This window comes from Pollachius pollachius (genome assembly GCF_949987615.1).
Source record: "Pollachius pollachius genome assembly, chromosome: 15".
Lineage (NCBI taxonomy): Eukaryota > Metazoa > Chordata > Actinopteri > Gadiformes > Gadidae > Pollachius > Pollachius pollachius.
The window spans coordinates 5,361,379-5,376,402 of NC_136948.1; the positions used below are offsets into that span (position 1 = coordinate 5,361,379).

Here is a 15,024-nt window from a genome sequence, read left to right on the forward strand (position 1 = left end):
TTTGTTAGTGCTTGGCACTTGGTTTTATGAACATCCTTACTGTACCGACAGCGATATACTGTTTCTCTTTCTTCTGACAAATACTTAACAAGACAAGTACTTATTGTAAGTCGCTTTGGATAAAGGCGTCTGCTTAATGCCCTGAATGTAAATGTGTCTTTACCGCCACATGTCCGCGTGTGTTCATCTCCGCCCTCTCCTCTCCCTCCCCCCACCCCCCGCTCCAGTCAGTGCATGTGCTCAGCAGAGAACCCCCAGTGCCGGGACAAACCCTTCACCATCCTGTACCGCCACATGGACCTGTCGTCGGGCCGCACCGTGCCCGCAGACATCTTCCAGATGCAGGCCACCACGCGCTACCCAGGAGCCTTCTACATATTCAAGGTCAAGTCCGGCGATGGAGACCGCGTCTTCTACATGAGGGTGAGTGGTGCTGGTGGCAGCGGTGGCGTTGGTGGTGGTGGTGGTGGGTGGTGCTGGTGACGATGGTGGCAGCGGTGGCGTTGGTGGTGGTGGTGGTGGTGGCGGTGGTGGTGGTGGTGGTGGGTGGTGGTGGTGGCGGCGGTGGCGTTGGTGGTGGTGGTGGTGGCGGTGGTGGCATTGGTGGTGGTGGTGGCGGTTGTGTTGGTGCTTGTGGTGGCGGTGGCGGTGGTGGTGGTGATGGATTGAGAGGAGTCGGTGGTTTATGTTGAAGAGGGCCCCTGTGTCAACGCCAGGTGTGATGTTGATAATGCCCTGACACGCCGTTTCAGGGCGACCCATTTGCGACATCACAAGTGGGGTCGTCCACCTCTGCTGGCTGCTAATCGTCAAGTAGAAAAAGGAGATTAATTGGTTTGTTGTCAAACTGGTCTGGCCCAGTTGTTGCCTTTAAGTTTATTTAATTTAACTTAATGGATGGCTTACTATAGAAGAATACAGTGAATCTCCTGTCCAATGTTAATTGTTTGCCGGTATACAGACAAAACGTATCATAGCAGTGCCGTCAGCAGCCAATAGAGGGCGCACTCGGTGCACTCAATCACCGCAGCGCACAAGCGTGCCTCATGGGGGCACCAGCGCTTTAGCCTTAATTCACATTCTTTCACGTACATTCAGTCAATTATGAGAACATGTGTTTATTGAACAACACACGTAGTATGAACCGCGTGAACGTATGTCAACGACCTTTAAGCCAGATTGTGGATGGAAAAACACATTAATTTGAAACATGTGTTTGAGCGTTTTGGGTAAGATTTGAACCAGAGGCTGAATCGCACATTCCATCATGTCCTTCGCAGCGTGCCTGGAATTCCCTCCGTATCTCTCTGCTATTGTCTTTATCTAATCCTCTGTCAGGCCTGCCATATATCTGTTTGTCAGGGGCTGTCTGTGGGTCTGCATACCTTATGTATTCCTGGATCTCTCCCTCCTGTCTGCTTATCTCTCCGTCTTATCTATGACGATATCTTTCCTGTGCATCTTTATCTGTACCTCCTTTGAAGGTATTTCTCTGGTCTGTGATATTACTCTCTCTCCAATCTACTTTCTCTCTCCAATCCATTGAATGTGTCTCTTCCCTAGTATCTCTCTTAACCTTGGGTCTCTCGTCTATGTAAAAATTTCTCTCTGCAGTCTATGTGAATGTCTCCGTCTCTCTGCAGTCTCTGTGAATCTCTCTCTCTCTCTCTCTCTCTCTCTCTCTCTCTCTCTCTCTCTCTCTCTCTCTCTCTCTCTCTCTCTCTCGTCTATGTAAACCTCTGGCTCTCCAGTCTATGTGAATGTCTCTCTCGCGCCAGTCTATGTGAATGTCTCTCTCTCTCCAGTCTATGTGAATGTCTCTCTCTCTCCAGTCTATGTGAAAATCTCTCTCTCGCCAGTCTATGTGAATGTCTCTCTCTCTCCAGTCTATGTGAATGTCTCTCTCTCTCTCCAGTCTATGTGAATGTCTCTCTCTCTCTCTCCAGTCTATGTGAATGTCTCTCTCTCTCTCGCCCCCACAGCAAACCAGCAACGTGAGCGCCACGCTGGTGCTGTCCCGGCCCGTGTCGGGCCCCCAGACCATAGTGCTGGACCTGGAGATGACCACCGTCAACAACGTCATCAACTTCCGCGGCAGCTCCATCATCCGCCTCACCGTCTTCGTGTCGGAGCACCCCTTCTGAGACACGCCCACCAAAACCCCGCCCACTGCACCCAGGCCACGCCCACCTGACTGGACGTCACCCAGGCCACGCCCACCTCACCCAGGTCCACGCCCACCAGACTAAACGTCACCCGGGACACGCCCCCCCCCACTGCACCAGGCCCCGACCAAACGACCCCTCACCTCACCCAGGCCACGCCCACCTCACCCAGGCCACGCCCGCCCCACCCAGGCTCCGCCCGCCAGACCAAACACTTGGTCACTTGGGCCACACACCCCCCCCGTTCGCTCCCGGAACACCAACCGCCCGTTCTCCGGTTGTGTTTCGCTGTCGCCGTGCCATCCACCCGCAGAGAGAATCGCCGAGATGATGAGACCTCAAGACGCATAGGGGGGGGGGCCTGTGGGGTACACATCACTGTAGTCCTCTGTTTAGGAAGCACCCCCTTCCCCACACCAGTTTCAGCACACACACACACCCCTCCCTCGGTGGGCTGTAAACTTTTCAATATGGGACTCGAACCCAGAGGCGTATTGGTGCCTCTTGGATCCAAAGTTATTGTCTTAAAGTTAAGTGTAATAAACTGTATTTTTTTTGTCTGGGAAGTGAGAGTTTAATGTACCCAAACAGTCATGAAGCAAATTGTTAATCAGTGATGTTTTGATTTGATTTAAAAATATATATACATTATAAGTTTAATCTCCATTGGTTTTCTATTGATAACATTTAAGTGAACCTGGTCGGTAAATAAAGATATACAAGACCTGTACAACGACATGGCGTTCTTCATTGAAATGTTTCTGGAAAGTACCTGAAAAGTTATACAGGTAGGCTATTATTAAGGGTTATTGTGGTACTTTCCGAAAGGGACAACGATTGATACCCGGTAGGCCTACGGTGTTATGTGAGATGTCGTGAGGGGAAGAAATATGTATCACCAGCGCTTCTGATGAGAAGGAAGCGCTCATCTGGAGTCCAGGAAAGAAGTGGTGACAGAGAGAGCGAAAGAGAAAAAGAGAGAGGGAGGGAGAGAGCGAGAGAGAGAGAGAGCGAGAGAGAGAGCGCGCGCACTACTCGGAAAGGGAGACAGAGGTAGGGAGAGATTGTTAAGGAGAGTTGGAGAGAGCGAGTTTGCTACTCAGAAAGTGATAGAGAGGGCGATAAAGAAGAGATGCAGTAAAAGCTTTACACCGTGTTGCCAAGAGACTATCCTGGCCCAGGTTCGAGTCGCTCGGGGGAGGATGACCGTAAAGGGAGCATAACATGGATTTACTCACGGAATCCATCTGAAGACACGACAACAGCGAGGGGCAGGTTTTATTCCGCTGAATCTACCTTGCAACCGAGTGGATCACCTGTCGATACCTGGATCGTAGACCACCTGTAGAGACCTGGATCGTAGACCTGGACCATATAACTCCTCAGGTGCTGCGATGGAATGCCTCAAGATGTGCTGCAAAGACCACCTGGTCAAGGAGGCAGAGCCGGAGAAGCGAGGTAATAGGACACCTGTCCGCCACACCGTCTCGTTCATACCCGCAGGGCCGCCGTGTAACCGGTTCGTGCTGTCCCCCCTTTGCCGCTGAACAGGGATCCAGGTGAAGATGCCCCAAGGAGAGATCTGCCGGGAGGTGCCGCGGTCCGTCGGGGTCTCGGAGGACTACCTGCTGTCCAAGATGCCCCTGGACGGGCGCGAGGTGCCGTTCGTCCTGCCCACCTTCCAGCCCACCTACATCCAGCCGCGGGGCCCCGGGTACCCCCATGCACTGCCGGGACCCCAGAGTAAGTCCCGGAGACGGTTCACGATGCATAACACAACTGATCACAAAGGAAGTGCCCGTTAACGGTTATAACCCTCAACATTATTTGTGTTTTTGAAGAAACTTGGTGGTCACTTGGACTATTATGTAGCCTTCATCTTTATGTATGCTTTGATTGTTTACTCTCGCCTCACTTGTAAGACGCTTTGCATAACATTGTAAATGTAAACTACTATAACATTGTTCCCTATTCAGGGCATTGTTCCAACTAAATATGTTGTAACGATGAATAGGTTCACCGCATTTGGTAAGGCGTATAAGAGATAACTTTCTTAAAAAAAGCTTTAGAAAATGCGTTATTGTCTATACTGTGGGAAAGCAGCGAATGGTTATGGAGATAAACAAAGGAAAGACTTGGAAAAGGAGAGAGAACCTAACCTTCCCCACCTCTCCATCTCCGGCCAAGACTCTACTTATAGGGGGATCCGTTACATTGTGGCTCCTCTACAGGGGGCTTTCTGTTGGGAAAGACACCAAAGCCGACCTTTCTCTTGCCTTTTCTTGACAACTATAGTGCAACTGTAGTACATTATTTAAACCAATTTTACCAGTATAGGGGAGGTGAAGTGGACGACACACCGTGGTACAACGCCACGGGAAGGCGCCATGCGGAGAGGACGCTGCGTCTGTTGGTCAGAAATAGTATTATCTGCCGCTCGACGAATCCGAAAGAAGTTCGATATTCGGCGTGAATAGCGGCCATTCGGTCGAATAGCATTCGCTTTCTTAAACCAGACCGTCTGATCCGCAGGTTCAGCAAGGAGCAGATACGCAGAGAGGAAGGCAGAGCTCTCGGCCCACCAAAGTCCGGGCTACGGCAGCACCGAGACCAGCTTCCACCCGGACCAGAAGGCCGCGTTCATGTCCCCCGGGTCGGCCCGCCGCGACACGCTCCAGCAGAACCGCATCCCGGCGCCTCAAGGCACAGGTAGGCCTACCAACGGTCTCTCGTATATGGTGATGAGGGGTTTGAACGTGCGGGCCGGCTTGACTTATTTCTACAAAATAGTGTTAATTAATTGTTGATAATTAGGTGAATTATTACTTTTGTTCAACTTGTGTGTGTGTGTGTTCCTGCTGCCTTTTTGTCTCTCTGGATGTGTCTCTGCTGAGGCACTGACCCTGTCTCCTCCCCCAGTGTGTGAGCTGAGGCCTGGGCAGCAGAGGCTGAGCAGCTCCCTGATGGACCTCTCCAGGCCTCTGGGCCGCATGCAGGTGGGACAGCTCTCTATCTAATCTTATTCACACACACTGTCCGCCATGACGCTAAATATAGCTTTAATATCACCAAGCATGTGGAAAAAGTCTAAAGTAAATCATTGATTTTGGTTGGCCGGGGTAGAACCAGGATGGTCTCCGGTGAAGTGGGTGTTTGCCCTCTGTTTTTAATAACTAAAGGGCTTAATTTCCTGTGTGATGCTAGTGTCCATGTGTTCGTCCCACACTGAGGAAACGCTCAAGCTCATGGCCCGCGTGGCTGTTGCCAAGTCAGACCAATCCCAATAAAATAAGTAGTTAAAAGTCAGTCTGCCGGGTGGAGTCTACATTTAGCGTAGAGATTGAACCAAGAAAGAGAAGGATGAGCTATGAGAGCGTGAGAACCGATACAAGTTAGTCACAGCCCATTTCTTTGTTGTCAAACCTTGCCTTTGTGTATCGTTCTTTAATCAGCACTGCTACGAGCCAGCCGGCCCTCCCAGGCGTGGGGCTATGCGGTATCAAACCTGCGGTATCTGGCCGTCACACACACCGGCCATTACTAAGCGTGAATATTTGATAGCCTTACGAGAGCGCTGTGTGTAAAGTCCCGGGCACGGCGATAAACAGAACGATATCGCTGAATGCCGTCACAGCAGGTTAGATCGGCCACAGCCCAGGGTATAGATACCAGCTGTCCTGCTGCGCTGGCTTCTCCTTCCCGGGGTTATGGACCATGACAAGATTGGATTGCAGTCGACCTTTCCAACCTTGAGAGTGATTCACTGATTTTAACATCAAGAGTCATTTCCTATTTTAAAAAAAGTAAAAAAAAAACGCCTGAATTGGACATTGGTCAACAACATAAGTGGCTGTTGGAGTGGTCACTTAGCCCCACCTCCTTCACAACTGATAGGGTTTCTAGAAATGGACGTGTGAATACTTCTAAGAAAAAGGCAGGCATTCAGAAGGAAGTACTGCGGTTTTGGTCACATCTCCATAGAATGAAAAAGAATGATGAATATGTGAATATATGTCATGGACGAATCGAATTGTATGTCCCACAGTTTGAGACTTTCCCTTATTCCTGCTTCATGTCCTGACTTCCCTTTCTGATTGGTTAGCAGAGGTTCGACTCGGTGTCCAGCGTCCAGAGCAACACTTCGTCCATGATGAGCTCCATGCAAAGCAGTCTGGGTAATTTTTTAATTTGACGAACACGCCTCACACTGCAAACACTTGGCTCCACACACAGCGTTTTTTAATATGTTTGGGCCACTGGCAAACAGGTTTAGCGGTATGAGACACACATGCACTCGCACACACTGACACACACAAGATCTCCCATAGCAACGGTGTGAGTCAGACTGGGATGCCCCTCCATACTGGCCCATTGTGACAGAAAGGGCAGAGAGTTTGGGTCCTTGATTCTGATTGGCTTGAAGCACTAAAACACTATGACCTCAAAACAATTCATTTTTTTGTATTAATGCGCCGCCAATCTCAATGTATGCTAGCCTTTGTTGCTCGGCAACCATTTGGCTGTCTCGAGGAACTATGTGACCTGGTGGAAGAACGATGATTTGTTTTTCAATTTCATGTCGCTGTGTGTTTTGTGTCGTAAACCTTGCTCGGTAGTCCAATCGTTTTAGTCACTGTTTATGTACAGAGCAGAAGCCCTCTAATTTTCTCCGTCTTCGGTGGGCTGGCAGAACAGACAGAGTCTCTCTCACACAGGGACTGCTCTCCTCTGGTAAACACACCACAGGGTGTCTGGCAATGATGCATAACTGAAGAGGTATCGTAGTTACCTTCTGGCTCTGGTTTTATGGAAAAGACAAACAGAGGCTCTGTCAACGACACAAACCTGCGAATAAACATGAAAAGCTTGCTTAGATCATTACAATGTTTTCCAGGAAATAGAGGAGCCGAGTTTAGAAAGTACGGTAAAAGTCCATCCCTGTGTTTTTCTTCCACCCTCCGTCTTTGCTCTTTGGTACGGTCCAGATTTACAGATGGTGATAACTTCAACCACTGCTCACAAACGCATGAGCTAAACCTTTAATTGAATTCAAAATAATTTGACACCATCGTGTCACAGAGTCTCCCACAGCACCTATTATTTGTCAAAACTCCCGTTGGACAATGAAATATCTGATATATTATATGGGATCTGTTAGTGTAACGTCCCGACCCGCCTCTTCCAGAGTCCATCGGCCTATCGGGGGACGAGGGGGAACCAGGCAAGGTGTGTGTCCGGCTGAGTTACCGGGAGAACCTGGAGCAGGTGTGGATCTCCCTGGTCCAGGTAAGGGTGGAGCCTCTCGGGGGGGGGCGATAGTGGAGGTGGAGGTGGTCGCTCCAGGAGGAAGGTAGTGGTGGTGGAACAGGTATTGGAAGAGGTGGGGTTGTGGTGGAGGTGGTGCTGGTGGTGGACGTTGGGGTAGTGGTGCTGGTACAGGTATTGGAAGAGGTGGGGTTGTGGTGCTGGTGGTGGACGCTGGGGTAGTGCTGGTGGTACAGGTATGGGTGCTGGAGGTGGTGGCGGTGTTTGGGTTGGAGACGTTCGTGGAGGAGGTGGTGATCGGGTCAGGTACGGTTACCCACCTGCTGGAAGGGGTGGGGGACGGTGGTGGAGGAGGTAGTGAAGGGGGGGGGGGGGGGGGGTGGGGGGGTCTTGCCAGAGCGACAAAGCGCTCCATTGTGCCTGGCTCCAGAGCCACTGAAAGACCCCTCTGTGTCCGGGGAGTCGGGGCCCTGGGGCACCCAGGTGGCCCCGGACCTATCAGGTCTCAGCACGGCTGTGGGTGGGTTTGGATGTGGCCAGGAAAGAGCTGTGATGTACCGATTCCCCGATAGAGCGAAGCAGTGGGGTTAATGGCTTTACAACTAAGTCTTATCGGATTGGGGATTAATGTGTATGTGTGTGGCATTCATTTGTTAATCAATTCATTTAAAACACTGCTTGGATAAAATGACAGATAAAAGTAATCTATTATTCCCAGGGACAAACAAGGAAGAACATAAAAAATATTAACAATGGAGATGAAAAAAAAGTGGTATAGTCATCTCATGACCTCACTGGCGATCATCAGTTTGACTAGTCATGTCTGTTGTGTGGACACTCAGTGCTCGGACCTGAGCCTGCCGGGGGTCGCCGTGGACCAGCAGAGGATCCAGTTCAAAGGGATCATCACCACCTCCAAACCGGTCCAGTTTAAAAGCTCCGTCAAGGACTACGTTCCGGTAAGCCACCATACTGCCCACCCCACAAAAAATGAGCACCGACTGAAATTTGGTGTGTGTGTGTGTGTGTGTGTGTGTGTGTGTGTGTGTGTGTGTGTGTGTGTGTTGATGTCACCACCGGCCCTAGCTGTGGTCTGCCAATCAATCAGCTGTGGTACAGGAAGTGAGCGTGGGTTCAGGAATATTCGGGAAGACCGATAAGACGTCATTCTGTATTTGCTAACCCACAACTGTATTCACTTACGAAAAAGGAATTCTGATGCAACCACAAACATTAATAATTGATGTGCTGCCATTAGCGCTGAGCTGAGATACACGGACGTCATTAGTTCTTCTTGTTACCATCAGTCAGCTTGTAATGTAGTTTTGGTCCTGTGGGGAGTAGTGAACCCGATCTCTCTATGCTGGCCTCATCTCTGTGGTCCTTTCAGCAGTCGCTTCGTCAGTCAGAAACTCTCGTCCTTCAGGTCATTCATCTTGCTAACATCCCTTGCCTTTTCAAACCTTGGCCAAAAAGGGAAATTCCTTGAATGTTTGCAAGTGTCCCAATCTAGTACGGCTTTTATGAGTTTATCAGAACAAGTCATCTTAAAAATGCACACAAGATGTTGAAAATAGGATTGGATGTGTTATTGTTTACGTTCCAACTGCCCTTTCCACACTAAAGTACGATCACAATCCAGTCAGCCAATGAGAATCCCTGTCTCAGCCTTCACAGTCCGATACGCACCAACCACTGCCCTGCTCCTCTGTGCCTTACCCCGTCCCCTCCTCTCTCTCGTCCTATCCCAGGACGTGGAGTTCATGGAGACGTTCGTGTTCGCGCTGCGGCTGCAGAAGCTGCACAGCAGTGCTCTGGTGCTTCGGCTGCAGGCCCTCAGCCCCAAGAAGCGCTCCGTGGCCCAGTGTGTCCTTCCACTGCGTCAACTAGGGCCCCAGGAGACTGAGCACTGGCTGGAGCTACGTCCCGCCTCCAAGTCCCCGGTAAGTGTCGGCCCGAGTATATTTTAAAGCATTTTGGGTGGATCTTTTCTAAATCTAGTTTAGGCTGGCTGGTATCTTTTTCCTACCCTACCTGTAAGCATACAGCATTTGGTGGCCGCTTTTATTTATCTAATATCCATCAATCAAAACCTATTGTAGCATCTTGAATGTCCGCCTTCAAGCCGAAAGGTCCTGGGTTCGATCCCCAATGTCCGCCGTCTTCCTGTGCGAGATTTGGGTGAACCAAATGTTCTTCAGATTTGACCCAAACCTTCAATATAGATTCTAGGTATCTAAAGACAAAAAAGCCTGGAGATGAGATGGATATTCAGGAGGTGATGGTGAAGCCTATCGTTAATTGGCTGCCGTCCGCAGCAATGTAGCGCAATGCGGCTGGAACAAAGAAGCCACCTGTTCAGGTCTGAGCACATGTTGGAAGAGGAAACCATCTATGACTGGCGTTTGCTGGAAACTTTTGCATACTTTTCCTTAAGATCGATTCCCCACCCTCACACCGGTGGACAATAACTCTATTGTTTTTTACAACCTGTCGTGTATGTTCCCTGTAAACAGGAACTGAACGTAAAACAACAGTCGTCCCCATAAAGCCGGGGAAAACCGGATTGCGTGTCACCAGGAGCTAACGGCTGCGCTTGGCGGTGGTGGTGCCAGCGTCGTGTTGACACAGCCACACCGTTACATAATAAGGGGAAAAACAAGAGCCGAGACGGGGGAGAATTTTACTGGAAAGTTGGCAAATGAGAGAGGGCGGATAGTGGGGAAAACAAGCTAGAGGTATGGAAAGTAGGTCAAAGCCATAGTGTTTGGGTGGGTGAGCGGCCCGTCCTGTGTGTGACGCACCATGGTGGTCCTATTGTTTCCACAGTTGAGGAATTGCACTTTTCATTACGCCTTCGGAGCTACACTTCCAATGTCCCCGATTGGTTGATGACCTCCAGGTGAACACTTAGTGCAAATAGCTGGTGTTTTTAAAATTGCTTTTATTCAGTCGGTGCTCCCAGAGCCATCACGCATGAAAAGATGAATTTGAGGGAAACTTGGCATGAAAAGAGTAGTTGGTGCAATCAGAGGAACATATTCCAGAGGAGTTATGTGGCAAACACTGAGAAAGAACCCATTTGTAAAAATGGGAAATTACTTTAAAGGATCCTTTTTGAGGGAATTAGGGTTAGTAAAAATGTGTCTGGACCACAAAACCCAGTTAATCAATCAAATGGATCAGCGTGATCTATCAGAGTTGTTCGTTCATTTCTTGTCAAGTTTCTTCTGCTGTTCTGAGTAGAAATCTTGTCACTCTTAACACAGTGGTTCTCAACCACTGGGCCGCGGGCCAGTACCGGGCCCTCGATCACTGGCCGCTGGGCCCCAGAGATTTAGACACTAAGCTAAACATATGTATAAAATACAAACAAATAAATATATATGGAACTATAATACATCATAAAAAAATATCTTCCATAATATTCTGGCCCATTGGGCCACTGGTGGTCATTAACCCAGCTACTGCCCTTAGTAACACGTGTCTGAATAAAGTTATATGTGTTCAGCTTGTTGCTGAACATATATTTGGTTGCTAGGCAACCAAAACAAACATTCCCCGCCACCATCTCTACTTCAAACATTCCGTATTTTCCATCTACTGTTCCCTCCAGGTGTGCCATGCAGAGCTGCATGTGGCCACGTGCTTCCAGGCCGTCAGCAGTCGAGTCCAGGTGCAGGTCATCGCTGCCCAGAACCTCCCCACCTCCTCCTCCCCCCTCTCCCAGGGTACGTCTTGCTAATTTCTTCTAGATGCTAAGTTCATCTAGCTGCTAAAGTCCTGCTAGATGCAAAGTTTGGCTAGCCACCAAGTTGGGATAACTGCTACTTCCAGCTAGCTGCTAAGTTCCGGTAGCGTAGCTACCAAATTGAGCTAGCTGTTACGTCCTGTAAGCTGCTACGTTTTACCAGCTCCTAAGTACTGCTAACCGCTAACTTCTCCCAGCTGCTAAGAAAGGGATCATGCACAGCGAGCTGGTCGTTATTGAGTATTAAACCCTACAGGATGATGCAGGACCCCGATGACAAAGGATCCAGTTTGCAAAATAAATCAAGAATTCGTCACAAAATACAACAAATATAAAATGTATGGATTTGAAAAAGCTTCCACAAATTATATAAAAAATGGTCTGTTAGATGCTATGATTGGACGGTCGGTTTTTCATTCAGAAATATCAGACAATTCTCGAGGCGAGTCTCTGTGTCTACAGGGGGGTGTGAATGTGTGTCTACCGCTGTGTTATCACGTATGTCTGTTTGTGTGTGTGTGTGTGTGTGTGTGTGTGTGTGTGTGTGTGTGTCTGTTGACGCACATTTATTAGTCAGTTCTATTGGTATCAGTTTTAGTGTGTATATCTACAGGTGTGTCTGTGTGTGTGTCTGTCAGTGTGCGTCCGTGTGCTTGTGTGTCCGTCTGTGTGAGTCTGTGTGTGTGTGTGTGTCTGTCATTGTGCGTCTCTCTGTGTGTCCGTCTGTGTGTCCGTCTGTGTGAGTCTGTGTGTGTGTGTGTGTCTGTCAGTGTTCGTCTCACTGCGTGTCCGTCTGTGTGAGTCTGTGTGTGTGTGTGCCTGTCAGTGTGCGTCTCTCTGCGTGTCCGTCTGTGTGAGTCTGTGGGTGTGTGTGCGTGTGTCTGTCAGTGTGTGTCTCTCTGTGTGTCCGTCTGTGTGGGTCTGTGTGTGTGTGTGCGTGTGTCTGTCAGTGTGCGTCTCTCTGCGTGTCCGTCTGTGTGAGTCTGTGGGTGTGTGTGCGTGTGTCTGTCAGTGTGCGTCTCTCTGCGTGTCCACTGCTGCGGTCCTCTAAAGGAAAGGTTCCATCACTGAGCTCCTGTCATGTCCCGCCCCCTCCGCAGTCTTCTTCGTGAAGGTGGAGCTTCAGCGGCTGGAGCGACCCTCCACGACAAAGAAGACCAAGGCCCTGAAGGCCTCAGATGGCACCTGTCAGTGGGCGGAGACTCTCCACTTCCTGTTGCCGCCGTTAGACCACGACTCCACGCTGGCGGTCAAACTGTACAGCCGCAGCTCCGTCCGTAGGAAGCAGTACCTGGGAGAGGTGAGCGTCGCCGTGGGCAACAGGATCAGCACCACAGCAGGTCCAGGGTGATGGAACAGGAACGTTAGCTCTAATGATGGAAGATGCTGAGCGTGCCGGTGGCCATTAGTATTAGCATTAGCATTAGAAGCTGGTGATTAGCATTAGAATTAACAGCAGGAAAATGCAGTGCCTGGGTTTGACCACAGATGGTTAGCCGTTTCCCTAGTTTGATCTCCCTTTTGGAGGGGTTTCTCTTCAACCCTTTTAATAACTACATTTGTAATTAACATATGAATCACAAGTGAGTTGTTTTTATTTATTTGTTTACTATTCATTATGTTTTATTCCATACCATGACTGTGTTTGTATTGACTGCTGTTTCCCTAGTTTGAACTCCTTTTCGGAGGGGTTTCTCTATTTATTTGTTTACTATTCATCACGGGCGTAGGAATGAGTTTAACATTGGGGGGACACATATCGGAAACCTGACAGATCCGTTAATGGTTTGAACAGATATATGTCATAAATTAACTACACTGAAAAAATTCACAAATATATTTTATTCTACTAAAAAGATACATTTGTAAATGTAAAGGAAAACACATTTTGAATGGCAGTAATGAACTGATGAATATCAAATCAATTCTTTAATTGTACGCTCAATAATCCAGTTTTTTAGAATAAGAAGCGGTGACAAGACGCTGTGTTGCGCTTTCAAAATAAAATAAAATATTTTTCTCCCCCCAGTATAATTTTTAGGTGGGACAAATGCGCCTGTCTCCAATATTGGAGGGGACACGTCCCCTCCGTCCCCCCCGGTTCCTACGCCCTTGCTATTCATTATGTTTTATTCCATACCATGACTGTGTTTGTACTGACTGCTGTTTCCCTGCGGCGGACAGGTCCTGCTGGGGCTGAACAGCGCGGCCCCGGCGGCCGCCGAGCAGTGGAGGAACACGTTGGCTCAGCCCGAGATCCACGTGGCCGCCTGGCACAGGCTGAGCAGGTCGTAGGTCAAACCCCTCGGCCCACCGCCCTCGGATCCAACCCAGCTGTACCCACTGTGCTGTACGTACTGTCACTGTACATACTCTACTGTTACTGTATGTATTGTTACTGTATGTACCGTACAGGGGTTAGAGTTAGCTGGACAATCTACCGCCCGGTCGCAGCGACCCAAGGCATCGTGGTGAACACCGCGCAGAACATTTCTTAAACGCTGCGAGGAACCGAATGGATTGTGCGATTTGTAAACAGTGCGAAACCCCTGAAGAATACCCAACGGTTGAGACGGTGCCGAACAAATGGAAACACAAATCAAAGACGCTTTCGTTTATTTTGTTCTATGTAGTACCAAGTTAATGTTGATAAAACAATGCGGCAATGACGTACCCGGAATGGCTGAAATGTATTTTTGTACGCGTCACCACGTGGACGCTGCTTCTGGTACCATTGTGACTTTTATCAACGTCTGTGTGGTTTAGAGGGTGTATGTTTGTGGTGATTGATAATGAACTCATTCACAAAACACTTGTTTTATCGATTGCCTAACAAGGACCTGCGTTAAAGGCACATTTTCATTCTCATATAGTGTGTCAGGTCTAAGCCAGAAGCTTTTTCAAACAAAAGCAATTTTAATGACGTGCACATATTTAATCAACTGGTAGCTACTGAAATAGCCTTCATTTGAATTGAATAAAGCCAAATGTTGGATGTATGTAGATATTTTAATATATATATGTAGATGGCTAATATTTGTAATGTATTGTGAGATAAATGAGGGGGGAGGCTGTGATGAAGTGAGATGTTTCTAGTAGAATCCTAAACATAAGTTGTGTTCTTCACATTATAAAATAAGGTTTTGACTAAAAATAAAAATAAAATGCTAATTGAAACGCCTTTTCCCCAACATTGTGTTTGTGATGTACGATACTTGACGTCGAGAGACGGGTTATAAGTCTGGGCAGCCGGTCAGCCAATCATAAAACACTAGTGCTACTGACCACTGGGTCGTCCAATCATCAAACTCGACCCTGAGTTTCTTTATTGAGGTGCGGAGCAAATGACCCATCTACCGTTAAACACTGGAAGATTCCAAGATTGCAGAGCAGTTGAGCACGCTACACGGTCCCTAGGTGGGGTTTACCGGCTCCTCCGTAAAAACGCAGGGTGGCGGTGTTGGAACCCGTTTAGTGCATAGTTTGGGTTTAATGATCCGGAGCAGAAGACAACCTGCTGCCTTGAAGGAGAGTGTTTGTTGACGGTGATGGCTGGTTTAGCCTGTGCTCATTGATCACTCAACGTTCAACAGGTGTGCAGCTTACCCCAGCCCCAGAGTCCCATTAGACAGACTCAGGCTAGGTGAGGCTTTCAAATTTGGAGGTTCTTGTACTTTATGACAGAGGCGGTTTGGAGATGTATTTTGTGAGACTTACTGGAAGCTGCTCCGTTTTCAGAAAATGTTGAGTTTATTGAGTAACCAAATATATACCGGCTAGTCTTCATCACAAATTCCATCTTGTATTGAAAGGAAAAAAAAACGATTAAACTCTTCCTAATGG

General features: G+C 48.6%; 2 protein-coding genes across 3 annotated transcripts in view; both read left to right on the top strand.

The window, feature by feature from the left end:
• The window catches only part of fbln5 (fibulin 5), a 14,562-nt gene extending 11,687 nt beyond the window's left edge, over nucleotides 1-2,875 (top strand). Inside the window, exons 10-11 of the mRNA XM_079752079.1 lie at nucleotides 228-423; nucleotides 1,983-2,875. Coding sequence (XP_079608205.1) covers nucleotides 228-423; nucleotides 1,983-2,144 — 358 coding nt within the window. The 3' untranslated portion in view covers nucleotides 2,145-2,875. The remainder of the gene's footprint in view (nucleotides 1-227; nucleotides 424-1,982) is intronic.
• Nucleotides 2,876-3,227: 352 nt separating this feature from the next.
• Nucleotides 3,228-14,279, top strand: tc2n (tandem C2 domains, nuclear). Of its 2 annotated transcripts, none has more exons than XM_079752532.1 (11): nucleotides 3,228-3,623; nucleotides 3,717-3,908; nucleotides 4,698-4,874; nucleotides 5,085-5,161; nucleotides 6,268-6,340; nucleotides 7,351-7,451; nucleotides 8,273-8,389; nucleotides 9,182-9,373; nucleotides 11,047-11,161; nucleotides 12,282-12,481; nucleotides 13,366-14,279. In XM_079752532.1, the coding sequence occupies exons 1-11, from the start codon at nucleotides 3,560-3,562 to the stop codon at nucleotides 13,474-13,476; spliced, it is 1,419 nt and encodes a 472-aa protein (XP_079608658.1). In that variant the 5' UTR covers nucleotides 3,228-3,559; the 3' UTR covers nucleotides 13,477-14,279. The 2 variants fall into 2 exon arrangements, with proteins under 2 accessions (XP_079608658.1, XP_079608659.1); XM_079752533.1 differs by having other exon boundaries at nucleotides 6,271-6,340.
• Nucleotides 14,280-15,024: the final 745 nt, after the last annotated feature.